The sequence below is a fragment of the Leptodactylus fuscus genome, unplaced genomic scaffold (genome assembly GCF_031893055.1).
Source record: "Leptodactylus fuscus isolate aLepFus1 unplaced genomic scaffold, aLepFus1.hap2 HAP2_SCAFFOLD_118, whole genome shotgun sequence".
NCBI classification, from domain to species: Eukaryota; Metazoa; Chordata; class Amphibia; order Anura; family Leptodactylidae; genus Leptodactylus; species Leptodactylus fuscus.
In genome coordinates, this window is record NW_027440011.1 from 161606 (window position 1) to 187688 (window position 26083).

Consider the following 26083-nt stretch of genomic DNA (forward strand, 5'->3'; position numbering starts at 1 on the left):
GGGGGTCCTCCTCCTCTTCCTGTTTGTCACTAGATGGAGGTCCTCCTCCTGTTTGTCGCTAGATGGGGGTCCTCTTCCTCTTCCTGTTTGTCACTAGATGGGGGTCCTCCTCCTCTTCCTGTTTGTCACTAGATGGGGGTCCTCCTCCTCTTCCTGTTTGTCACTAGATAGGGGTCCTCTTCCTGTTTGTCGCTAGATGGGGGTCCTCTTCCTGTTTGTCACTAGATGGGGTCCTCCTCCTTTTCCTGTTTGTCACTAGATAGGGGTCCTCTTCCTGTTTGTCACTAGATGGGGGTCCTCCTCCTCTTCCTGTTTGTCACTAGATGGGGGTCCTCCTCCTCTTCCTGTTTGTCACTAGATGGAGGTCCTCCTCCTGTTTGTCGCTAGATGGGGGTCTTCTTCCTCTTCCTGTTTGTCACTAGATGGGGGTCCTCTTCCTCTTCCTGTTTGTCACTAGATGGGGGTCCTCCTCCTCTTCCTGTTTGTCACTAGATAGGGGTCCTCTTCCTGTTTGTCGCTAGATGGGGGTCCTCTTCCTGTTTGTCACTAGATGGGGTCCTCCTCCTTTTCCTGTTTGTCACTAGATAGGGGTCCTCTTCCTGTTTGTCACTAGATGGGGGTCCTCCTCCTCTTCCTGTTTGTCACTAGATGGGGGTCTTCTTCCTCTTCCTGTTTGTCACTAGATGGGGGTCCTCCTCCTCTTCCTGTTTGTCACTAGATGGGGGTCTTCTTCCTCTTCCTGTTTGTCACTAGATGGAGGTCCTCTTCCTGTTTGTCGCTAGATGGGGGTCCTCCTCCTCTTCCTGTTTGTCACTAGATAGGGGTCCTCTTCCTGTTTGTCACTAGATGGGGGTCCTCCTCCTCTTCCTGTTTGTCACTAGATGGGGGTCCTCCTCCTCTTCCTGTTTGTCACTAGATAGGGGTCCTCTTCCTGTTTGTCACTAGATGGGGGTCCTCCTCCTCTTCCTGTTTGTCACTAGATGGAGGTCCTCCTCCTGTTTGTCGCTAGATGGGGGTCTTCTTCCTCTTCCTGTTTGTCACTAGATGGGGGTCCTCTTCCTCTTCCTGTTTGTCACTAGATGGGGGTCCTCCTCCTCTTCCTGTTTGTCACTAGATAGGGGTCCTCTTCCTGTTTGTCACTAGATGGGGGTCCTCCTCCTCTTCCTGTTTGTCACTAGATGGAGGTCCTCCTCCTGTTTGTCGCTAGATGGGGGTCCTCTTCCTCTTCCTGTTTGTCACTAGATGGGGGTCCTCCTCCTCTTCCTGTTTGTCACTAGATGGAGGTCCTCCTCCTGTTTGTCGCTAGATGGGGGTCTTCTTCCTCTTCCTGTTTGTCACTAGATGGGGGTCCTCTTCCTCTTCCTGTTTGTCACTAGATGGGGGTCCTCCTCCTCTTCCTGTTTGTCACTAGATAGGGGTCCTCTTCCTGTTTGTCACTAGATGGGGGTCCTCCTCCTCTTCCTGTTTGTCACTAGATGGAGGTCCTCCTCCTGTTTGTCGCTAGATGGGGGTCCTCTTCCTCTTCCTGTTTGTCACTAGATGGGGGTCCTCCTCCTCTTCCTGTTTGTCACTAGATGGAGGTCCTCCTCCTGTTTGTCGCTAGATGGGGGTCTTCTTCCTCTTCCTGTTTGTCACTAGATGGGGGTCCTCTTCCTCTTCCTGTTTGTCACTAGATGGGGGTCCTCCTCCTCTTCCTGTTTGTCACTAGATAGGGGTCCTCTTCCTGTTTGTCACTAGATGGGGGTCCTCCTCCTCTTCCTGTTTGTCACTAGATGGAGGTCCTCCTCCTCTTCCTGTTTGTCACTAGATGGAGGTCCTCCTCCTCTTCCTGTTTGTCACTAGATGGAGGTCCTCCTCCTCTTCCTGTTTGTCACTAGATAGGGGTCCTCCTCCTGTTTGTCGCTAGATGGGGGTCCTCCTCCTCTTCCTGTTTGTCACTAGATGGAGGTCCTCCTCCTGTTTGTCGCTAGATGGGGGTCTTCTTCCTCTTCCTGTTCTCACTAGATGGGGGTCCTGTTTGTCACTGTTTGTCACTCTTCTCTCACTGCCATGGCGCCATGACAACAATTTGTGGCAGACAAGGACCGTGTCTCCCGTTACTAGACGTCCTTTCTAGGTCCTTCATCCCTTCTGACCCTCTTCTACCCATGTGCCCTCTGACAGAGCGGGAACCTCGTGGACCTCCATCCATCTTTTGGGTCAGACGTTCTTGTGGTGTCCAGTCCTTCTCTTGGAGATTCTCTTGTGCCCGTGGTCGCAGTGTTTTGCCTCCGTTGTGCCCTTACAGAACCTTCTCCATCCCGGGTGATGACCTTACCTGGTCATAGTGTTGGTCGCCCCGTACCGAGGTGGGGGATGAAGGGATGTCGTATGTAACTGGCTTATCTGTATCTTGCAGGGAGTCTCTACAAGGCGCCTTGGAGGAGTTCACGCTGTCCTGCGCCGGCTACTGTGTGGCCACCTACGTCCTTGGCATCGGAGACCGACACAGTGACAACATTATGATTCAGAAGACTGGACAGGTGCAAATTCATCTCAGAGCCAAGCGGCTGTCAATGTCATGTCAGGATGGCTTCCAGTCCCTCATAGCGAATCACCGACTCCACCCTGAGAGATATGAGCGCCACCGACTCCACCCTGACAGATATGAGCGCCACCGACTCCACCCTGACAGATATGAGCGCCACCGACTCCACCCTGACAGATATGAGCGCCACCGACTCCACCCTGACAGATATGAGCGCCACCGACTCCACCCTGACAGATATGAGCGCCACCGACTCCACCCTGACAGATATGAGCGCCACCGACTCCACCCTGACAGATATGAGCGCCACCGACTCCACCCTGACAGATATGAGCGCCATGACGACCACCGACTCCACCCTGACAGATATGAGCGCCACGACGACCACCGACTCCACCCTGACAGATATGAGTGCCACGACAACCACCGACTCCACCCTTACACATATGAGCGCCACGACGACCACCGACTCCACCCTGACAGATATGAGCGCCACCGACTCCACCCTGACAGATATGAGCGCCACCGACTCCACCCTGACAGATATGAGCGCCACCGACTCCACCCTGACAGATATGAGCGCCACCGACTCCACCCTGACAGATATGAGCGCCACCGACTCCACCCTGACAGATATGAGCGCCACCGACTCCACCCTGACAGATATGAGCGCCACCGACTCCACCCTGACAGATATGAGCGCCACCGACTCCACCCTGACAGATATGAGCGCCACCGACTCCACCCTGACAGATATGAGCGCCATGACGACCACCGACTCCACCCTGACAGATATGAGCGCCACGACGACCACCAACTCCACCCTGATAGATATGAACGCCACGACGAAACCACCTCCACCCTGATAGATATGAGCGCCACGACAACCACCGACTCCACCCTGACAGATATGAGCGCCACGACAACCACCGACTCCACCCTGACAGATATGAGCGCCACGACGACCACCGACTCCACCCTGACAGATATGAGTGCCACGACAACCACCGACTCCACCCTGACAGATATGAGTGCCACGACGACCACCGACTCCACCCTGACAGATATGAGTGCCACGACGACCACCGACTCCACCCTGACAGATATGAGTGCCACAATGACCACCGACTCCACCCTGACAGATATGAGCGCCACCGACTCCACCCTGACAGATATGAGCGCCACCGACTCCACCCTGACAGATATGAGCGCCACGACAACCACCGACTCCACCCTGACAGATATGAGCGCCACGACGACCACCAACTCCACCCTGATAGATATGAGCGCCACGACAACCACCGACTCCACCCTGACAGATATGAGCGCCACGACGACCACCGACTCCACTCTGACAGATATGAGCGCCACGACAACCACCGACTCCACCCTGACAGATATGAACGCCACAATAACCACCGACTCCACCCTGACAGATATGAGCGCCACGACGACCACCGACTCCACCCTGACAGATATGAGCGCCACGACGAAACCACCTCCACCCTGACAGATATGAACGCCACAATAACCACCGACTCCACCCTGACAGATATGAGCGCCACGACGAAACCACCTCCACCCTGATAGATATGAGCGCCACAATGACCACCGACTCCACCCTGACAGATATGAGCGCCACAATGACCACCGACTCCACCCTGACAGATATGAGCGCCACGACAACCACCGACTCCACCCTGACAGATATGAGCGCCACCGACTCCACCCTGACAGATATGAGCGCCACCGACTCCACCCTGAGAGATATGAGCGCCACCGACTCCACCCTGAGAGATATGAGCGCCACCGACTCCACCCTGACAGATATGAGCGCCACCGACTCCACCCTGACAGATATGAGCGCCACCGACTCCACCCTGACAGATATGAGCGCCACCGACTCCACCCTGACAGATATGAGCGCCACCGACTCCACCCTGACAGATATGAGCGCCACCGACTCCACCCTGACAGATATGAGCGCCATGACGACCACCGACTCCACCCTGACAGATATGAGCGCCACGACGACCACCAACTCCACCCTGATAGATATGAACGCCACGACGAAACCACCTCCACCCTGATAGATATGAGCGCCACGACAACCACCGACTCCACCCTGACAGATATGAGCGCCACGACAACCACCGACTCCACCCTGACAGATATGAGCGCCACGACGACCACCGACTCCACCCTGACAGATATGAGTGCCACGACAACCACCGACTCCACCCTGACAGATATGAGTGCCACGACGACCACCGACTCCACCCTGACAGATATGAGTGCCACGACGACCACCGACTCCACCCTGACAGATATGAGTGCCACAATGACCACCGACTCCACCCTGACAGATATGAGCGCCACCGACTCCACCCTGACAGATATGAGCGCCACCGACTCCACCCTGACAGATATGAGCGCCACGACAACCACCGACTCCACCCTGACAGATATGAGCGCCACGACGACCACCAACTCCACCCTGATAGATATGAGCGCCACGACAACCACCGACTCCACCCTGACAGATATGAGCGCCACGACGACCACCGACTCCACTCTGACAGATATGAGCGCCACGACAACCACCGACTCCACCCTGACAGATATGAACGCCACAATAACCACCGACTCCACCCTGACAGATATGAGCGCCACGACGACCACCGACTCCACCCTGACAGATATGAGCGCCACGACGAAACCACCTCCACCCTGACAGATATGAACGCCACAATAACCACCGACTCCACCCTGACAGATATGAGCGCCACGACGAAACCACCTCCACCCTGATAGATATGAGCGCCACAATGACCACCGACTCCACCCTGACAGATATGAGCGCCACAATGACCACCGACTCCACCCTGACAGATATGAGCGCCACGACAACCACCGACTCCACCCTGACAGATATGAGCGCCACCGACTCCACCCTGACAGATATGAGCGCCACCGACTCCACCCTGAGAGATATGAGCGCCACCGACTCCACCCTGAGAGATATGAGCGCCACCGACTCCACCCTGACAGATATGAGCGCCACCGACTCCACCCTGACAGATATGAGCGCCACCGACTCCACCCTGACAGATATGAGCGCCACCGACTCCACCCTGACAGATATGAGCGCCACCGACTCCACCCTGACAGATATGAGCGCCACCGACTCCACCCTGACAGATATGAGCGCCACCGACTCCACCCTGACAGATATGAGCGCCACCGACTCCACCCTGACAGATATGAGCGCCACCGACTCCACCCTGACAGATATGAGCGCCACCGACTCCACCCTGACAGATATGAGCGCCACCGACTCCACCCTGACAGATATGAGCGCCATGACGACCACCGACTCCACCCTGACAGATATGAGCGCCACGACGACCACCAACTCCACCCTGATAGATATGAACGCCACGACGAAACCACCTCCACCCTGATAGATATGAGCGCCACGACAACCACCGACTCCACCCTGACAGATATGAGCGCCACGACAACCACCGACTCCACCCTGACAGATATGAGCGCCACGACGACCACCAACTCCACCCTGACAGATATGAGCGCCACGACGACCACCGACTCCACCCTGACAGATATGAGTGCCACGACAACCACCGACTCCACCCTGACAGAAATGAGTGCCACGACGACCACCGACTCCACCCTGACAGATATGAGTGCCACGACGACCACCGACTCCACCCTGACAGATATGAGTGCCACAATGACCACCGACTCCACCCTGACAGATATGAGCGCCATGACGACCACCGACTCCACCCTGACAGATAAGAGCGCCACGACGACCACCGACTCCACCCTGACAGATATGAGCGCCACGACGACCACCGACTCCACCCTGACAGATATGAGCGCCACGACGACCACCAACTCCACCCTGATAGATATGAGCGCCACGACAACCACCGACTCCACCCTGACAGATATGAGCGCCACGACGACCACCGACTCCACTCTGACAGATATGAGCGCCACGATGACCACCAACTCCACCCTGACAGATAAGAGCGCCACGACGACCACCGACTCCACCCTGACAGATATGAGCGCCACGACGACCACCGACTCCACCCTGACAGATATAAGCACCACGACGAAACCACCTCCACCCTGACAGATATGAACGCCACAATAACCACCGACTCCACCCTGACAGATATGAGCGCCACGACGAAACCAACTCCACCCTGATAGATATGAGCGCCACAATGACCACCGACTCCACCCTGACAGATATGAGCGCCACAATGACCACCGACTCCACCCTGACAGATATGAGCGCCACGACAACCACCGACTCCACCCTGACAGATATGAGCGCCACAATGACCACCAACTCCACCCTGACAGATATGAGTGCCACGACGACCACCGACTCCACCCTGACAGATATGAGCGCCACGACGAAACCTCCTCCACCCTGACAGATAAGAGCGCCACGACGACCACCGACTCCACCCTTACACATATGAGCACCACGACGACCACCGACTCCACCCTGACAGATATGAGCGCCACGACGACCACCGACTCCACCCTGACAGATATGAGCGCCACGACGACCACCGACTCCACCCTGACAGATATGAGCGCCACGACGACCACCGACTCCACCCTGACAGATATGAGTGCCACGACGACCACCGACTCCACCCTGACAGATATGAGCGCCACAACGACCACCGACTCCACCCTTACACATATGAGCGCCACAACGACCACCGACTCCACCCTTACACATATGAGCGCCACGACGACCACCGACTCCACCCTGACAGATATGAGTGCCACGACAACCACCGACTCCACCCTGACAGATATGAGCGCCACGACAACCACCGACTCCACCCTGACAGATAAGAGCGCCACGACGACCACCGACTCCACCCTTACACATATGAGCACCACGACGACCACCGATTCCACCCTGACAGATATGAGCGCCACGACAACCACTGACTCCACCCTGACAGATATGAGCGCCACGACAACCACCGACTCCACCCTGACAGATATGAGCGCCATGACGACCACCGACTCCACCCTGACAGATATGAGCGCCACGACAACCACCGACTCCACCCTGACAGATATGAGCGCCACGACGACCACCAACTCCACCCTGACAGATATGAGCTCCACGACGACCACCGACTCCACCCTGACAGATATGAGCGCCACGACGACCACCGACTCCAGCCTGACAGATATCGGCACTATGACAACCACCGACTCCACCATGACAACCAGTGGTGAACCTAGCCTCTCTGCTGCCTGAGGCGGTTGTTCATCTTTTGATCATCCGCCTCAGACAGCGGGGGGGGTTGGGGGTGCTAGCGGTAACATTACAATAAATACAATGCGGGTGCAGGTACCTGCTGGAGAAGGACAGATCTGGAGGTGACTGTAACACTAGCTGAGGGTGCAGGTACCTGCTGGAGAAGGGCAGATCTGGAGGTGACTGTAGCACTATCTGAGGGTGCAGGTACCTGCTGGAGAAGGACAGATCTGGAGGTGACTGTAGCACCAGCTGAGGGTGCAGGTACCTGCTGGAGAAGGGCAGATCTGGAGGTGACTGTAACACTAGTTGAGGGTGCAGGTACCTGCTGGAGAGGGGCAGATCTGGAGGTGACTGTAGCACCAGCTGAGGGTGCAGGTACCTGCTGGAGAAGGACAGATCTGGAGGTGACTGTAGCACTATCTGAGGGTGCAGGTACCTGCTGGAGAAGGACAGATCTGGAGGTGACTGTAGCACTATCTGAGGGTGCAGGTACCTGCTGGAGAAGGACAGATCTGGAGGTGACTGTAACACTAGTTGAGGGTGCAGGTACCTGCTGGAGAAGGACAGATCTGGAGGTGACTGTAACACTAGCTGAGGGTGCAGGTACCTGCTGGAGAAGGACAGATCTGGAGGTGACTGTAGCACTAGCTGAGGGTGCAGGTACCTGCTGGAGAAGGGCAGATCTGGAGGTGACTGTAGCACCAGCTGAGGGTGCAGGTACCTGCTGGAGAGGGGCAGATCTGGAGGTGACTGTAGCACTAGCTGAGGGTGCAGGTACCTGCTGGAGAAGGGCAGATCTGGAGGTGACTGTAGCACCAGCTGAGGGTGCAGGTACCTGCTGGAGAGGGGCAGATCTGGAGGTGACTGTAACACCAGCTGAGGGTGCAGGTACCTGCTGGAGAAGGGCAGATCTGGAGGTGACTGTAGCACTATCTGAGGGTGCAGGTACCTGCTGGTGAAGGGCAGATCTGGAGGTGACTGTAGCACTAGCTGAGGGTGCAGGTACCTGCTGGAGAAGGGCGGATCTGGAGGTGACTGTAACACTAGCTGAGGGTGCAGGTACCTGCTGGAGAAGGGCAGATCTGGAGGTGACTGTAGCACCAGCTGAGGGTGCAGGTACCTGCTGGAGAAGGGCAGATCTGGAGGTGACTGTAGCACAAGCTGAGGGTGCAGGTACCTGCTGGAGAAGGGCAGATCTGGAGGTGACTGTAGCACTAGCTGAGGGTGCAGGTACCTGCTGGAGAAGGGCAGATCTGGAGGTGACTGTAACACTAGCTGAGGGTGCAGGTACCTGCTGGAGAAGGGCAGATCTGGAGGTGACTGTAACACTAGCTGAGGGTGCAGGTACCTGCTGGAGAAGGGCAGATCTGGAGGTGACTGTAGCACAAGCTGAGGGTGCAGGTACCTGCTGGAGAAGGGCAGATCTGGAGGTGACTGTAGCACTAGCTGAGGGTGCAGGTACCTGCTGGAGAAGGGCAGATCTGGAGGTGACTGTAGCACCAGCTGAGGGTGCAGGTACCTGCTGGAGAAGGGCAGATCTGGAGGTGACTGTAGCACAAGCTGAGGGTGCAGGTACCTGCTGGAGAAGGGCAGATCTGGAGGTGACTGTAGCACTAGCTGAGGGTGCAGGTACCTGCTGGAGAAGGGCAGATCTGGAGGTGACTGTAACACTAGCTGAGGGTGCAGGTACCTGCTGGAGAAGGGCAGATCTGGAGGTGACTGTAACACTAGCTGAGGGTGCAGGTACCTGCTGGAGAAGGGCAGATCTGGAGGTGACTGTAGCACAAGCTGAGGGTGCAGGTACCTGCTGGAGAAGGGCAGATCTGGAGGTGACTGTAGCACTAGCTGAGGGTGCAGGTACCTGCTGGAGAAGGGCAGATCTGGAGGTGACTGTAGCACTAGCTGAGGATGCAGATACCTGCTGGAGAAGGGCAGATCTAGAGGTGACTGTAACACTAGCTGAGGGTGCAGGTACCTGCTGGAGAAGGGCAGATCTGGAGGTGACTGTAGCACTAGCTGAGGGTGCAGGTACCTGCTGGAGAAGGGCAGATCTGGAGGTGACTGTAACACTAGCTGAGGGTGCAGGTACCTGCTGGAGAAGGGCAGATCTGGAGGTGACTGTAACACTAGCTGAGGGTGCAGGTACCTGCTGGAGAAGGGCAGATCTGGAGGTGACTGTAGCACTATCTGAGGGTGCAGGTACCTGCTGGAGAAGGACAGATCTGGAGGTGACTGTAGCACCAGCTGAGGGTGCAGGTACCTGCTGGAGAAGGACAGATCTGGAGGTGACTGTAGCACCAGCTGAGGGTGCAGGTACCTGCTGGAGAGGGGCAGATCTGGAGGTGACTGTAGCACTAGCTGAGGGTGCAGGTACCTGCTGGAGAAGGACAGATCTGGAGGTGACTGTAGCACCAGCTGAGGGTGCAGGTACCTGGTGGAGAGGGGCAGATCTGGAGGTGACTGTAACACTAGCTGAGGGTGCAGGTACCTGCTGGAGAAGGGCAGATCTGGAGGTGACTGTAACACTAGTTGAGGGTGCAGGTACCTGCTGGAGAGGGGCAGATCTGGAGGTGACTGTAGCACCAGCTGAGGGTGCAGGTACCTGCTGGAGAAGGACAGATCTGGAGGTGACTGTAGCACTATCTGAGGGTGCAGGTACCTGCTGGAGAAGGACAGATCTGGAGGTGACTGTAGCACTAGCTGAGGGTGCAGGTACCTGCTGGAGAAGGACAGATCTGGAGGTGACTGTAACACTAGTTGAGGGTGCAGGTACCTGCTGGAGAAGGACAGATCTGGAGGTGACTGTAACACTAGCTGAGGGTGCAGGTACCTGCTGGAGAAGGACAGATCTGGAGGTGACTGTAGCACTAGCTGAGGGTGCAGGTACCTGCTGGAGAAGGGCAGATCTGGAGGTGACTGTAGCACCAGCTGAGGGTGCAGGTACCTGCTGGAGAGGGGCAGATCTGGAGGTGACTGTAGCACTAGCTGAGGGTGCAGGTACCTGCTGGAGAAGGGCAGATCTGGAGGTGACTGTAGCACCAGCTGAGGGTGCAGGTACCTGCTGGAGAGGGGCAGATCTGGAGGTGACTGTAACACCAGCTGAGGGTGCAGGTACCTGCTGGAGAAGGGCAGATCTGGAGGTGACTGTAGCACTATCTGAGGGTGCAGGTACCTGCTGGTGAAGGGCAGATCTGGAGGTGACTGTAGCACTAGCTGAGGGTGCAGGTACCTGCTGGAGACGGGCGGATCTGGAGGTGACTGTAACACTAGCTGAGGGTGCAGGTACCTGCTGGAGAAGGGCAGATCTGGAGGTGACTGTAGCACCAGCTGAGGGTGCAGGTACCTGCTGGAGAAGGGCAGATCTGGAGGTGACTGTAGCACTAGCTGAGGGTGCAGGTACCTGCTGGAGAAGGGCAGATCTGGAGGTGACTGTAACACTAGCTGAGGGTGCAGGTACCTGCTGGAGAAGGGCAGATCTGGAGGTGACTGTAACACTAGCTGAGGGTGCAGGTACCTGCTGGAGAAGGGCAGATCTGGAGGTGACTGTAGCACAAGCTGAGGGTGCAGGTACCTGCTGGAGAAGGGCAGATCTGGAGGTGACTGTAGCACTAGCTGAGGGTGCAGGTACCTGCTGGAGAAGGGCAGATCTGGAGGTGACTGTAGCACTAGCTGAGGATGCAGATACCTGCTGGAGAAGGGCAGATCTAGAGGTGACTGTAACACTAGCTGAGGGTGCAGGTACCTGCTGGAGAAGGGCAGATCTGGAGGTGACTGTAGCACTAGCTGAGGGTGCAGGTACCTGCTGGAGAAGGGCAGATCTGGAGGTGACTGTAGCACAAGCTGAGGGTGCAGGTACCTGCTGGAGAGGGGCAGATCTGGAGGTGACTGTAACACTACCTGAGGGTGCAGGTACCTGCTGGAGAAGGGCAGATCTGGAGGTGACTGTAGCACCAGCTGAGGGTGCAGGTACCTGCTGGAGAAGGGCAGATCTGGAGGTGACTGTAACACTAGCTGAGGGTGCAGGTACCTGCTGGAGAAGGGCAGATCTGGAGGTGACTGTAGCACTAGCTGAGGGTGCAGGTACCTGCTGGAGAAGGGCAGATCTGGAGGTGACTGTAGCACTAGCTGAGGGTGCAGGTACCTGCTGGAGAAGGGCAGATCTGGAGGTGACTGTAGCACTAGCTGAGGGTGCAGGTACCTGCTGGAGAGGGGCAGATCTGGAGGTGACTGTAGCACTAGCTGAGGGTGCAGGTACCTTCTGGAGAAGGACAGATCTGGAGGTGACTGTAACACTAGCTGAGGGTGCAGGTACCTGCTGGAGAAGGGCAGATCTGGAGGTGACTGTAGCACTACCTGAGGGTGCAGGTACCTGCTGGAGAGGGGCAGATCTGGAGGTGACTGTAGCACTAGCTGAGGGTGCAGGTACCTGCTGGAGAAGGGCAGATCTGGAGGTGACTGTAGCACTACCTGAGGGTGCAGGTACCTGCTGGAGAGGGGCAGATCTGGAGGTGACTGTAGCACCAGCTGAGGGTGCAGGTACCTGGTGGAGAGGGGCAGATCTGGAGGTGACTGTAACACTAGCTGAGGGTGCAGGTACCTGCTGGAGAAGGGCAGATCTGGAGGTGACGGTAACACTAGCTGAGGGTGCAGGTACCTGCTGGAGAAGGGCAGATCTGGAGGTGACTGTAACACTAGCTGAGGGTGCAGGTACCTGCTGGAGAAGGGCAGATCTGGAGGTGACTGTAGCACTACCTGAGGGTGCAGGTACCTGCTGGAGAGGGGCAGATCTGGAGGTGACTGTAGCACCAGCTGAGGGTGCAGGTACCTGGTGGAGAGGGGCAGATCTGGAGGTGACTGTAGCACCAGCTGAGGGTGCAGGTACCTGCTGGAGAAGGGCAGATCTGGAGGTGACTGTAACACTAGCTGAGGGTGCAGGTACCTGCTGGAGAAGGGCAGATCTGGAGGTGACTGTAGCACTACCTGAGGGTGCAGGTACCTGCTGGAGAGGGGCAGATCTGGAGGTGACTGTAGCACTAGCTGAGGGTGCAGGTACCTGCTGGAGAGGGGCAGATCTGGAGGTGACTGTAGCACCAGCTGAGGGTGCAGGTACCTGGTGGAGAGGGGCAGATCTGGAGGTGACTGTAGCACTAGTTGAGGGTGCAGGTACCTGGTGGAGAAGGGCAGATCTGGAGGTGACTGTAGCACCAGCTGAGGGTGCAGGTACCTGGTGGAGAGGGGCAGATCTGGAGGTGACTGTAGCACTAGCTGAGGGTGCAGGTACCTGCTGGAGAAGGGCAGATCTAGAGGTGACTGTAGCACTAGCCGAGGGTGCAGGTACCTGCTGGAGAAGGGCAGATCTAGAGGTGACTGTAGCACTAGCTGAGGGTGCAGGTACCTGCAGGTGAAGGGCAGATCTGGAGGTGACTGTAGCACTAGCTGAGGGTGCAGGTACCTGCTGGAGAAGGACAGATCTGGAGGTGACTGTAACACTAGTTGAGGGTGCAGGTACCTGCTGGAGAGGGGCAGATCTGGAGGTGACTGTAACACTAGTTGAGGGTGCAGGTACCTGCTGGAGAAGGACAGATCTGGAGGTGACTGTAGCACTAGCTGAGGGTGCAGGTACCTGGTGGAGAGGGGCAGATCTGGAGGTGACTGTAGCACTAGCTGAGGGTGCAGGTACCTGCTGGAGAGGGGCAGATCTGGAGGTGACTGTAGCACTAGCTGAGGGTGCAGGTACCTGCTGGAGAGGGGCAGATCTGGAGGTGACTGTAGCACCAGCTGAGGGTGCAGGTACCTGGTGGAGAGGGGCAGATCTGGAGGTGACTGTAGCACCAGCTGAGGGTGCAGGTACCTGCTGGAGAAGGGCAGATCTGGAGGTGACTGTAACACTAGCTGAGGGTGCAGGTACCTGCTGGAGAAGGGCAGATCTGGAGGTGACTGTAGCACTATCTGAGGGTGCAGGTACCTGCTGGAGAAGGGCAGATCTGGAGGTGACTGTAACACTAGCTGAGGGTGCAGGTACCTGCTGGAGAAGGGCGGATCTGGAGGTGACTGTAACACTAGCTGAGGGTGCAGGTACCTGCTGGAGAAGGGCAGATCTGGAGGTGACTGTAGCACCAGCTGAGGGTGCAGGTACCTGCTGGAGAAGGGCAGATCTGGAGGTGACTGTAGCACTAGCTGAGGGTGCAGGTACCTGCTGGAGAAGGGCAGATCTGGAGGTGACTGTAGCACTAGCTGAGGGTGCAGGTACCTGCTGGAGAAGGACAGATCTGGAGGTGACTGTAGCACTAGCTGAGGGTGCAGGTACCTGCTGGAGAAGGGCAGATCTGGAGGTGACTGTAGCACTAGCTGAGGGTGCAGGTACCTGCAGGTGAAGGGCAGATCTGGAGGTGACTGTAGCACTATCTGAGGGTGCAGGTACCTGCTGGAGAAGGACAGATCTGGAGGTGACTGTAGCACCAGCTGAGGGTGCAGGTACCTGCTGGAGAAGGGCAGATCTGGAGGTGACTGTAGCACTACCTGAGGGTGCAGGTACCTGCTGGAGAAGGGCAGATCTGGAGGTGACTGTAGCACTAGCTGAGGGTGCAGGTACCTGCTGGAGAAAGGCAGATCTGGAGGTGACTGTAGCACCAGCTGAGGGTGCAGGTACCTGCTGGAGAAGGGCAGATCTGGAGGTGACTGTAGCACTAGCTGAGGGTGCAGGTACCTGCTGGAGAAGGACAGATCTGGAGGTGACTGTAACACTAGCTGAGGGTGCAGGTACCTGCTGGAGAAGGGAAGATCTGGAGGTGACTGTAGCACTATCTGAGGGTGCAGGTACCTGCTGGAGAAGGGCAGATCTGGAGGTGACTGTAGCACTATCTGAGGGTGCAGGTACCTGCTGGAGAAGGGCAGATCTGGAGGTGACTGTAGCACCAGCTGAGGGTGCAGGTACCTGCTGGAGAAGGGCAGATCTGGAGGTGACTGTAGCACCAGCTCAGGGTGCAGGTACCTGCTGGAGAGGGGCAGATCTGGAGGTGACTGTAACACTACCTGAGGGTGCAGGTACCTACTGGAGAAGGGCAGATCTGGAGGTGACTGTAGCACTAGTTGAGGGTGCAGGTACCTGCTGGAGAAGGGCAGATCTGGAGGTGACTGTAGCACTAGCTGAGGGTGCAGGTACCTGCAGGTGAAGGGCAGATCTGGAGGTGACTGTAGCACTAGCTGAGGGTGCAGGTACCTGCAGGTGAAGGGCAGATCTGGAGGTGACTGTAGCACTAGTTGAGGGTGCAGGTACCTGCTGGAGAAGGGCAGATCTGGAGGTGACTGTAGCACTAGTTGAGGGTGCAGGTACCTACTGGAGAAGGGCAGATCTGGAGGTGACTGTAGCACTAGCTGAGGGTGCAGGTACCTGCTGGAGAAGGGCAGATCTGGAGGTGACTGTAACACTAGCTGAGGGTGCAGGTACCTGGTGGAGAAGGGCAGATCTGGAGGTGACTGTAGCACCAGCTGAGGGTGCAGGTACCTGCTGGAGAAGGACAGATCTGGAGGTGACTGTAGCACTACCTGAGGGTGCAGGTACCTGCTGGAGAAGGGCAGATCTGGAGGTGACTGTAGCACTAGCTGAGGGTGCAGGTACCTGCTGGAGAAGGGCAGATCTGGAGGTGACTGTAGCACCAGCTGAGGGTGCAGGTACCTGCTGGAGAAGGGCAGATCTGGAGGTGACTGTAGCACCAGCTGAGGGTGCAGGTACCTGCTGGAGAAGGACAGATCTGGAGGTGACTGTAGCACCAGCTGAGGGTGCAGGTACCTGCTGGAGAAGGGCAGATCTGGAGGTGACTGTAGCACCAGCTGAGGGTGCAGGTACCTGCTGGAGAAGGGCAGATCTGGAGGTGACTGTAGCACTACCTGAGGGTGCAGGTACCTGCTGGAGAAGGGCAGATCTGGAGGTGACTGTAACACTAGTTGAGGGTGCAGGTACCTGCTGGAGAAGGACAGATCTGGAGGTGACTGTAGCACTAGCTGAGGGTGCAGGTACCTGCTGGAGAAGGACAGATCTGGAGGTGACTGTAACACTAGTTGAGGGTGCAGGTACCTGCTGGAGAGGGGCAGATCTGGAGGTGACTGTAACACTAGCTGAGGGTGCAGGTACCTTCTGGAGAAGGACAGATCTGGAGGTGACGGTAACACTAGCTGAGGGTGCAGGTACCTGCTGGAGAAGGACAGATCTGGAGGTGACTGTAGCACTAGCTGAGGGTGCAGGTACCTGCTGGAGAAGGACAGATCTGGAGGTGACTGTAACACTAGTTGAGGGTGCAGGTACCTGCTGGAGAGGGGCAGATCTGGAGGTGACTGTAACACTAGCTGAGGGTGCAGGTACCTGCTGGAGAGGGGCAGATCTGGAGGTGACTGTAACACTAGCTGAGGGTGCAGGTACCTTCTGGAGAAGGGCAGATCTGGAGGTGACTGTAACACTAGCTGAGGGTGCAGGTACCTGCTGGAGAAGGACAGATCTGGAGGTGACTGTAGCACTAGCTGAGGGTGCAGGTACCTGCTGGAGAAGGACAGATCTGGAGGTGACTGTAGCACTAGCTGAGGGTGCAGGTACCTGCTGGAGAAGGGCAGATCTGGAGGTGACTGTAGCACTAGCTGAGGGTGCAGGTACCTGCTGGAGAAGGGCAGATCTGGAGGTGACTGTAGCACTAGCTGAGGGTGCAGGTACCTGCTGGAGAAGGGCAGATCTGGAGGTGACTGTAGCACTAGCTGAGGGTGCAGGTACCTGCTGGAGAAGGGCAGATCTGGAGGTGACTGTAGCACTAGCTGAGGGTGCAGGTACCTGCTGGAGAAGGACAGATCTGGAGGTGACTGTAGCACTAGCTGAGGGTGCAGGTACCTTCTGGAGAAGGGCAGATCTGGAGGTGACTGTAACACTAGCTGAGGGTGCAGGTACCTGCTGGAGAGGGGCAGATCTGGAGGTGACTGTAACACTAGCTGAGGGTGCAGGTACCTGCTGGAGAAGGGCAGATCTGGAGGTGACTGTAGCACTAGCTGAGGGTGCAGGTACCTGCTGGAGAGGGGCAGATCTGGAGGTGACGGTAACACTAGCTGAGGGTGCAGGTACCTTCTGGAGAAGGACAGATCTGGAGGTGACGGTAACACTAGCTGAGGGTGCAGGTACCTGCTGGAGAAGGACAGATCTGGAGGTGACTGTAGCACTAGCTGAGGGTGCAGGTACCTGCTGGAGAAGGACAGATCTGGAGGTGACTGTAACACTAGTTGAGGGTGCAGGTACCTGCTGGAGAGGGGCAGATCTGGAGGTGACTGTAACACTAGCTGAGGGTGCAGGTACCTGCTGGAGAGGGGCAGATCTGGAGGTGACTGTAACACTAGCTGAGGGTGCAGGTACCTTCTGGAGAAGGGCAGATCTGGAGGTGACTGTAACGCTAGCTGAGGGTGCAGGTACCTGCTGGAGAAGGACAGATCTGGAGGTGACTGTAGCACTAGCTGAGGGTGCAGGTACCTGCTGGAGAAGGACAGATCTGGAGGTGACTGTAGCACTAGCTGAGGGTGCAGGTACCTGCTGGAGAAGGGCAGATCTGGAGGTGACTGTAGCACTAGCTGAGGGTGCAGGTACCTGCTGGAGAAGGGCAGATCTGGAGGTGACTGTAGCACTAGCTGAGGGTGCAGGTACCTGCTGGAGAAGGGCAGATCTGGAGGTGACTGTAGCACTAGCTGAGGGTGCAGGTACCTGCTGGAGAAGGACAGATCTGGAGGTGACTGTAGCACTAGCTGAGGGTGCAGGTACCTTCTGGAGAAGGGCAGATCTGGAGGTGACTGTAACACTAGCTGAGGGTGCAGGTACCTGCTGGAGAGGGGCAGATCTGGAGGTGACTGTAACACTAGCTGAGGGTGCAGGTACCTGCTGGAGAAGGGCAGATCTGGAGGTGACTGTAGCACTAGCTGAGGGTGCAGGTACCTTCTGGAGAAGGGCAGATCTGGAGGTGACTGTAACACTAGCTGAGGGTGCAGGTACCTGCTGGAGAGGGGCAGATCTGGAGGTGACTGTAACACTAGCTGAGGGTGCAGGTACCTGCTGGAGAAGGACAGATCTGGAGGTGACTGTAGCACTATCTGAGGGTGCAGGTACCTGCTGGAGAAGGACAGGGCTCTCTGTGGCGGGGCCATTGATATGATCCCCAGCTATGGGGTATGTGTCCTGTCCTTGCGTCCTGTCCTTGTCTCACTTTTTGGCTGCTGCTCCTCCTCTTCCTCCAGATGTTTCACATCGATTTTGGGCACATTCTGGGGAAATTCAAGAGCAAGTTTGGCATCAGACGGGAACGAACCCCCTTCATCCTGACCTCGGACTTCCTGCATGTGATACAGCATGGGAGGGCCCACGATGAATCCAAGTTTAGTAGGTGAGTCCATCCATGTCTGGTACGGCTCTGGGGTGGTGATATGTCCGTGCACTGCGCACCATCTCTGTGTCTCACCTGCAGGTTTCAGTGTTTGTGTGACCACGCGTATAGTGTGCTGAGGACCTACAGGACGTTACTTCTCAATGTGGTCAGCCTGATGGAAGAGGCCACATCCACCGACCCCAACTCCGCTCTGTGCACCCAGTACATGAAGGTATGTCTGCCGAAAGTCAGGTCGGTGGCCACGGCTTGTAGGGCCAGGGAGAGACGTGGTCAGAAGTAATATGGGATCATGCACAGATAAGCAGCCACGGCTTGTAGGGTCAGGGAGAGACGTGGTCAGAAGTAATCCGGGGTCATACACAGATAAGCGGCCACAACTTGTAAGGTCAGGGAGAGACGTGGTCAGAAGTAATCCGGGGTTATACACAGATAAGCGGCCATAACTTGTAGGGTCAGGGAGAGGCGTGGTCAGAAGTAATCCGGGATCATACAAAGATAAGTGGCCACAGATTGTGGGGTCAGGGAGAGACGTGGTCAGAAGTAATCCGGGGTTATACACAGATAAGCGGCCATAACTTGTAGGGTCAGGGAGAGGCGTGGTCAGAAGTAATCCGGGGTTATACACAGATAGGCGGCCAAAACCTGTAGGGTCAGGGAGAGACATGGTCAGAAGTAATCTGGGGTCATGCACAGATAACCGGCCACAACTTGTAAGGTCAGGGAGAGACGTGGTCAGAAGTAATCCGGGGTTATACACAGATAGGCGGCCAAAACCTGTAGGGTCAGGGAGAGACATGGTCAGAAGTAATCTGGGGTCATGCACAGATAAGCGGCCACAACTTGTAGGGTCAGGGAGAGAGGTGGTGAGAAGTAATCTGGGGTCATGCACAGATAAGCGGCCACAACTTGTAGGGTCAGGGAGAGAGTTGGTCAGAAGTAATCCGGGGTTATACACAGATAAGCAGCCACAACTTGTAGGGTCAGGGAGAGACATGGTCAGAAGTTATCCGGGGTCATACACAGATAAGCGGCCACAACTTGTAGGGTCAGGGAGAGACGTGGTCAGAAGTAATCCGGGATCATACAAAGATAAGTGGCCACAGATTGTGGGGTCAGGGAGAGACGTGGCCAGAAGTAATCCGGGTCATACACAGATAAGGGGCCACGGCTTGTAGGGTCAGGGAGAGACGTGGCCAGAAGTAATCTGGGGTCATACACAGATAAGCGGCCACAGCTTGTAGGGACAGCGAGAGACGTGGCCAGAAGTAATCCAGGTCATACACAGATAAGCGGCCACAGTTTGTAGGGTCAAAGAGACGTGGTCAGAAGTAATCCGGGGTCATACACAGATAAGGGGCCACGGCATGTAGGGTCAGGGAGAGACGTGGTCAGAAGTAATCCGGGGTCATACACAGATAAGGGGCCACGGCATGTAGGGTCAGGGAGAGACGTGGTCAGAAGTAATCCAGGTCATACACAGATAAGGGGCCACGGCATGTAGGGTCAGGGAGAGACGTGGTCAGAAGTTATCCGGGGTCATACACAGATAAGCGGCCACAACTTGTAGGGTCAGGGAGAGACGTGGTCAGAAGTAATCCGGGATCATACAAAGATAAGTGGCCACAGATTGTGGGGTCAGGGAGAGACGTGGCCAGAAGTAATCCGGGTCATACACAGATAAGGGGCCACGGCTTGTAGGGTCAGGGAGAGACGTGGCCAGAAGTAATCCGGGGTCATACACAGATAAGCGGCCACAGCTTGTAGGGACAGCGAGAGACGTGGCCAGAAGTAATCCAGGTCATACACAGATAAGCGGCCACAGTTTGTAGGGTCAAAGAGACGTGGTCAGAAGTAATCCGGGGTCATACACAGATAAGGGGCCACGGCATGTAGGGTCAGGGAGAGACGTGGTCAGAAGTAATCCGGGGTCATACACAGATAAGGGGCCACGGCATGTAGGGTCAGGGAGAGACGTGGTCAGAAGTAATCCGGGGTCATACACAGATAAGCGGCCACAGTTTGTAGGGTCAAAGAGACGTGGTCAGAAGTAATCCGGGGTCATACACAGATGAGCGGCCACGGCTTGTAGGGTCAGGGAGAGACGTGGTCAGAAGTAATCCGGGGTCATACACAGATAAGGGGCCACGGCATGTAGGGTCAGGGAGAGACATGGCCAGAAGTAATCAGGGGTCATACACAGATAAGCGGCCACAGCTTGTAGGGTCAGGGAGAGACGTGGTCAGAAGTAATCCGGGGTCATACACAGATAAGCGGCCACAGCTTGTAGGGTCAGGGAGAGACGTGGTCAGAAGTAATCAGGGGTCATACACAGATGAGCGGCCACAGCTTGTAGGGTCAGGGAGAGACGTGGTCAGAAGTAATCCGGGGTCATACACAGATAAGCGGCCACGGCTTGTAGGGTCATTGATGGCTGCCCTCGCCCTATCTGTTCCCCGTGTCCTGTCATCTCCTCCGTCTTCTCCTCTAGGACTCCCTGGCCATTGGCCTCAGTGATGACGACGCTCTGAAGAATTTTAGAATAAAGTTTGATGCAGCCATTCGAGACAGCTGGAAAACCAAACTCAACTGGTGGGTGCACAACCTCGCCCGGGACAACCGCTAGTGGCCGGAGGACCTGCAGAGGACCCCACCGTGTCCTAGGCCCCCCCACCCCACCGTGTCCTACGCCCCCCCCACCCCACCGTGTCCTAGGCCCCCTCACCCCGCTCTTATACTCTGACGTTTCGCCCTGCGCCGTTACTTCTTCTTTCATTTCATTGTTTTTATACTTAAAATGTTCTAATTTTATAAAGTTTGTTTTTGAAACTTTGAGCCTCATGTTCTGTCATTGACCACTGCCGGGACAGTAATGGTGGCCCTGCAATGTATATGGGGTGTCCTGACCCCGCTCTGACTGTGGGGACAGAAGGATCGGGAAAGACAAGTCCGCACCAAACTGCGCCGATTTACTTCTATGGATTTCTGAAGACTTTAGGGCAGATGTGCGAATACTCCGGTGACCTCCCTCTAAGATCCGTCACTACCGCACAACACTACTACACCAGCCATGATGTCCTTATTGTGGTCAGGTTATCTTTTCATACATGTAGTGTCCTCCTGATAACCAGCCATGATGTCCTTATTGTGGTCAGGTTATCTTCTCATACATGTAGTGTCCTCCTGATAACCAGCCATGATGTCCTTATTGTGGTCGGGTTATCTTCTCATACATGTAGTGTCCTCCTGATAACCAGCCATGATGTCCTTATTGTGGTCAGGTTATCTTCTCATACATGTAGTGTCCTCCTGATAACCAGCCATGATGTCCTTATTGTGGTCGGGTTATCTTCTCATACATGTAGTGTCCTCCTGATAACCAGCCATGATGTCCTTATTGTGGTCAGGTTATCTTCTCATACATGTAGTGTCCTCCTGATAACCAGCCATGATGTCCTTATTGTAGTCAGGTTATCTTCTCATACATGTAGTGTCTTCTCCTGATAACCAGCCATGATGTTCTTATTGTGGTCGGTTTATCTTCTCATACATGTAGTGTCCTTCTGATAACCAGCCATGATGTCCTTATTGTGGTCAGGTTATCTTCTCATACATGTAGTGTCCTCCTGATAACCAGCCATGATGTCCTTATTGTGGTCAGGTTATCTTCTCATACATGTAGTGTCCTCCTGATAACCAGCCATGATGTCCTTATTGTGGTCGGGTTATCTTCTCATACATGTAGTGTCCTCCTGATAACCAGCCATGATGTCCTTATTGTAGTCAGGTTATCTTCTCATACACGTAGTGTCCTCCTGATAACCAGCCATGATGTCCTTATTGTGGTCGGGTTATCTTCTCATACATGTAGTGTCCTCCTGATAACCAGCCATGATGTCCTTATTGTGGTCAGGTTATCTTCTCATACATGTAGTGTCCTCCTGATAACCAGCCATGATGTCCTTATTGTAGTCAGGTTATCTTCTCATACATGTAGTGTCCTCCTGATAACCAGCCATGATGTCCTTATTGTGGTCAGGTTATCTTCTCATACATGTAGTGTCCTCCTGATAACCAGCCATGATGTCCTTATTGTGGTCGGGTTATCTTCTCATACATGTAGTGTCCTCCTGATAACCTCCATGATGTCCTTATTGTGGTCTGGTTATCTTCTCATACATGTAGTGTCCTCCTGATAACCAGCCATGATGTCCTTATTGTGGTCGGGTTATCTTCTCACCCATGTAGTGTCCTCCTGATAACCAGCCATGATGTCCTTATTGTGGTCGGGTTATCTTCTCATACATGTAGTGTCCTCCTGATAACCAGCCATGATGTCCTTATTGTGGTCAGGTTATCTTCTCATACATGTAGTGTCCTCCTGATAACCAGCCATGATGTCCTTATTGTGGTCGGGTTGTCTTCTCATACATGTAATGTCCTCCTGATAACCAGCCATGATGTCCTTATTGTGGTCGGGTTATCTTCTCATACATGTAGTGTCCCCTCCTGATAACCAGCCATGATGTCCTTATTGTGGTCGGGTTATCTTCTCATACATGTAGTGTCCTCCTGATAACCAGCCATGATGTCCTTATTGTGGTCGGGTTATCTTCTCATACATGTAGTGTCCTCCTGATAACCAGCCATGATGTCCTTATTGTGGTCGGGTTATCTTCTCATACATGTAGTGTCCTCCTGATAACCAGCCATGATGTTCTTATTGTGGTCGGGTTATCTTCTCATACATGTAGTGTCCTCCTGATAACCAGCCATGATGTCCTTATTGTGGTCGGGTTATCTTCTCATACATGTAGTGTCCTCCTGATAACCAGCCATGATGTCCTTATTGTGGTCGGGTTATCTTCTCATACATGTAGTGTCCTCCTGATAACCAGCCATGATGTCCTTATTGTGGTCGGGTTATCTTCTCATACATGTAGTGTCCTCCTGATAACCAGCCATGATGTCCTTATTGTGGTCGGGTTATCTTCTCATACATGTAGTGTCCTCCTGATAACCAGCCATGATGTCCTTATTGTGCTCGGTTTATCTTCTCATACATGTAGTGTCCTCCTGATAACCAGCCATGATGTCCTTATTGTGGTCGGGTTATCTTCTCATACATGTAGTGTCCTCCTGATAACCAGCCATGATGTCCTTATTGTGGTCGGGTTATCTTCTCATACATGTAGTGTCCTCCTGATAACCAGCCATGATGTCCTTATTGTGGTCGGGTTATCTTCTCATACATGTAGTGTCCTCCTGATAACCAGCCATGATGTCCTTATTGTGGTCGGGTTGTCTTCTCATACATGTAATGTCCTCCTGATAACCAGCCATGATGTCCTTATTGTGGTCGGGTTATCTTCTCATACATGTAGTGTCCTCCTGATAACCAGCCATGATGTCCTTATTGTGGTCGGGTTATCTTCTCATACATGTAGTGTCCTCCTGATAACCAGCCATGATGTCCTTATTGTGGTCGGGTTATCTTCTCATACATGTAGTGTCCTCCTGATAACCAGCCATGATGTCCTTATTGTGGTCGGGTTATCTTCTCATACATGTAGTGTCCTCCTGATAACCAGCCATGATGTCCTTATTGTGGTCGGGTTATCTTCTCGTACATGTAGTGTCCTCCTGATAACCAGCCATGATGTCCTTATTGTGGTCGGGTTATCTTCTCGTACATGTAGTGTCCTCCTGATAACCAGCCATGATGTCCTTATTGTGGTCGGGTTATCTTCTCGTACATGTAGTGTCCTCCTGATAACCAGCCATGATGTCCTTATTGTGGTCGGGTTATCTTCTCGTACATGTAGTGTCCTCCTGATAACCAGCCATGATGTCCTTATTGTGGTCGGGTTATCTTCTCATACATGTAGTGTCCTCCTGATAACCAGCCATGATGTCCTTATTGTGGTCGGGTTATCTTCTCATACATGTAGTGTCCTCCTGATAACCAGCCATGATGTCCTTATTGTGGTCGGGTTATCTTCTCATACATGTAGTGTCCTCCTGATAACCAGCCATGATGTCCTTATTGTGGTCGGGTTATCTTCTCATACATGTAGTGTCCTCCTGATAACCAGCCATGATGTCCTTATTGTGGTCGGGTTATCTTCTCATACATGTAGTGTCCCCTCCTGATAACCAGCCATGATGTCCTTATTGTGGTCGGGTTATCTTCTCATACATGTAGTGTCCTCCTGATAACCAGCCATGATGTCCTTATTGTGGTCGGGTTATCTTCTCATACATGTAGTGTCCTCTTAATAACCAGCCATGATGTCCTTATTGTGGTCGGGTTATCTTCTCATACATGTAGTGTCCTCCTGATAACCAGCCATGATGTCCTTATTGTGGTCGGGTTATCTTCTCATACATGTAGTGTCCTCCTGATAACCAGCCATGATGTCCTTATTGTGGTCAGGTTATCTTCTCATACATGTAGTGTCCTCCTGATAACCAGCCATGGCCTATATACACATCAGGAAATACTCCCTATATACACAACTATATACATAGACCCTGTATATACAGCCTGTACACTGCTGTACGGTCCAGTATAAGAGCATTGTTGGTGATGTACACCACTAGCGGAGGTATATACCTCTACCTATGACATCACTTCCTCTGACACATTACTGATATTTTTGTCAGGACCAGGCCGTGTCATCAATAGTTATAAGGAGACTAGTGGGATTGTACAAGTGGGTGGAGCCTGTCACTAAATAGACAATACTACATATCACACAGCAATGATTCTCCCTGACTAGAGCTAATTGGACAAGTGGGTGGAGCCTGTCACTGAGTAAACGATGCTAAACCCAAGACATTGTGTGATTCTCAATATAATAGATATAGTCGCTGGAGCCAAATCTTCCAGGTTACCTGCGGTCGGCGCCGAGGCCTGTGATTGGCCACCAGTGGTCACATGGACGCCCTTTATGGTCAGTACAGGACAATGGAAACGTTTTGTTAGTTTAATAAGAAATTTATTTTACAATAACAGAAAAAAAAAAGTAAAATCCCAAAGACTTGAGGTGGCGGAGCCGATGGAAGATTCCGGAGATCTGTCCTTTATTCCTGCAAGAAAACAATGAAATAAGAAAGAAAATGAAACCCAGTGAGAGCGGCTACATCTGTGGAGCTATAGGGGGCGCTAAACCTGCCGAAACCCAGTGAGAGTGAGAGCGGCTACATCTGTGGAGCTATAGGGGGCGCTAAACCTGCCGAAACCCAGTGAGAGTGAGAGCGGCTACATCTGTGGAGCTATAGGGGGCGCTAAACCTGCCGAAACCCAGTGAGAGTGAGAGCAGCTACATCTGCGGAGCTATAGGGGGCGCTAAACCTGCCGAAACCCAGTGAGAGTGAGAGCGGCTACATCTGCGGAGCTATAGGGGGCGCTAAACCTGCCGAAACCCAGTGAGAGTGAGAGCGGCTGCATCTGTGGAGCTATAGGGGGCGCTAAACCTGCCGAAACCCAGTGAGAGTGAGAGCGGCTGCATCTGCGGAGCTATAGGGGGCGCTAAACCTGCCGAAACCCAGTGAGAGTGAGAGCGGCTACATCTGTGGAGCTATAGGGGGCGCTAAACCTGCCGAAACCCAGTGAGAGTGAGAGCGGCTACATCTGCGGAGCTATAGGGGGCGCTAAACCTGCCGAAACCCAGTGAGAGTGAGAGTGGCTACATCTGTGGAGCTATAGGGGGCGCTAAACCTGCCGAAACCCTGAGCGAGGAAGTGAGAGCGGCTACATCTGCGGAGCTATAGGGGGCGCTAAACCTGCCGAAACCCAGTGAGAGTGAGAGCGGCTACATC

The 26083-nt window shown here is 54.4% G+C and overlaps 1 protein-coding gene across 1 annotated transcript in view; it reads left to right on the forward strand.

Annotated features, from left to right (window-relative positions):
* Window positions 1-20885, forward strand: part of LOC142186786 (phosphatidylinositol 4,5-bisphosphate 3-kinase catalytic subunit delta isoform-like) — a 62696-nt gene extending 41811 nt beyond the window's left edge. Inside the window, exons 13-16 of the mRNA XM_075261365.1 lie at window positions 2399-2522; window positions 18114-18259; window positions 18341-18473; window positions 20751-20885. Of these exons, the coding sequence (XP_075117466.1) occupies window positions 2399-2522; window positions 18114-18259; window positions 18341-18473; window positions 20751-20885 (538 nt within the window). The remainder of the gene's footprint in view (window positions 1-2398; window positions 2523-18113; window positions 18260-18340; window positions 18474-20750) is intronic.
* The last annotated feature ends 5198 nt before the right edge of the window (window positions 20886-26083 follow it).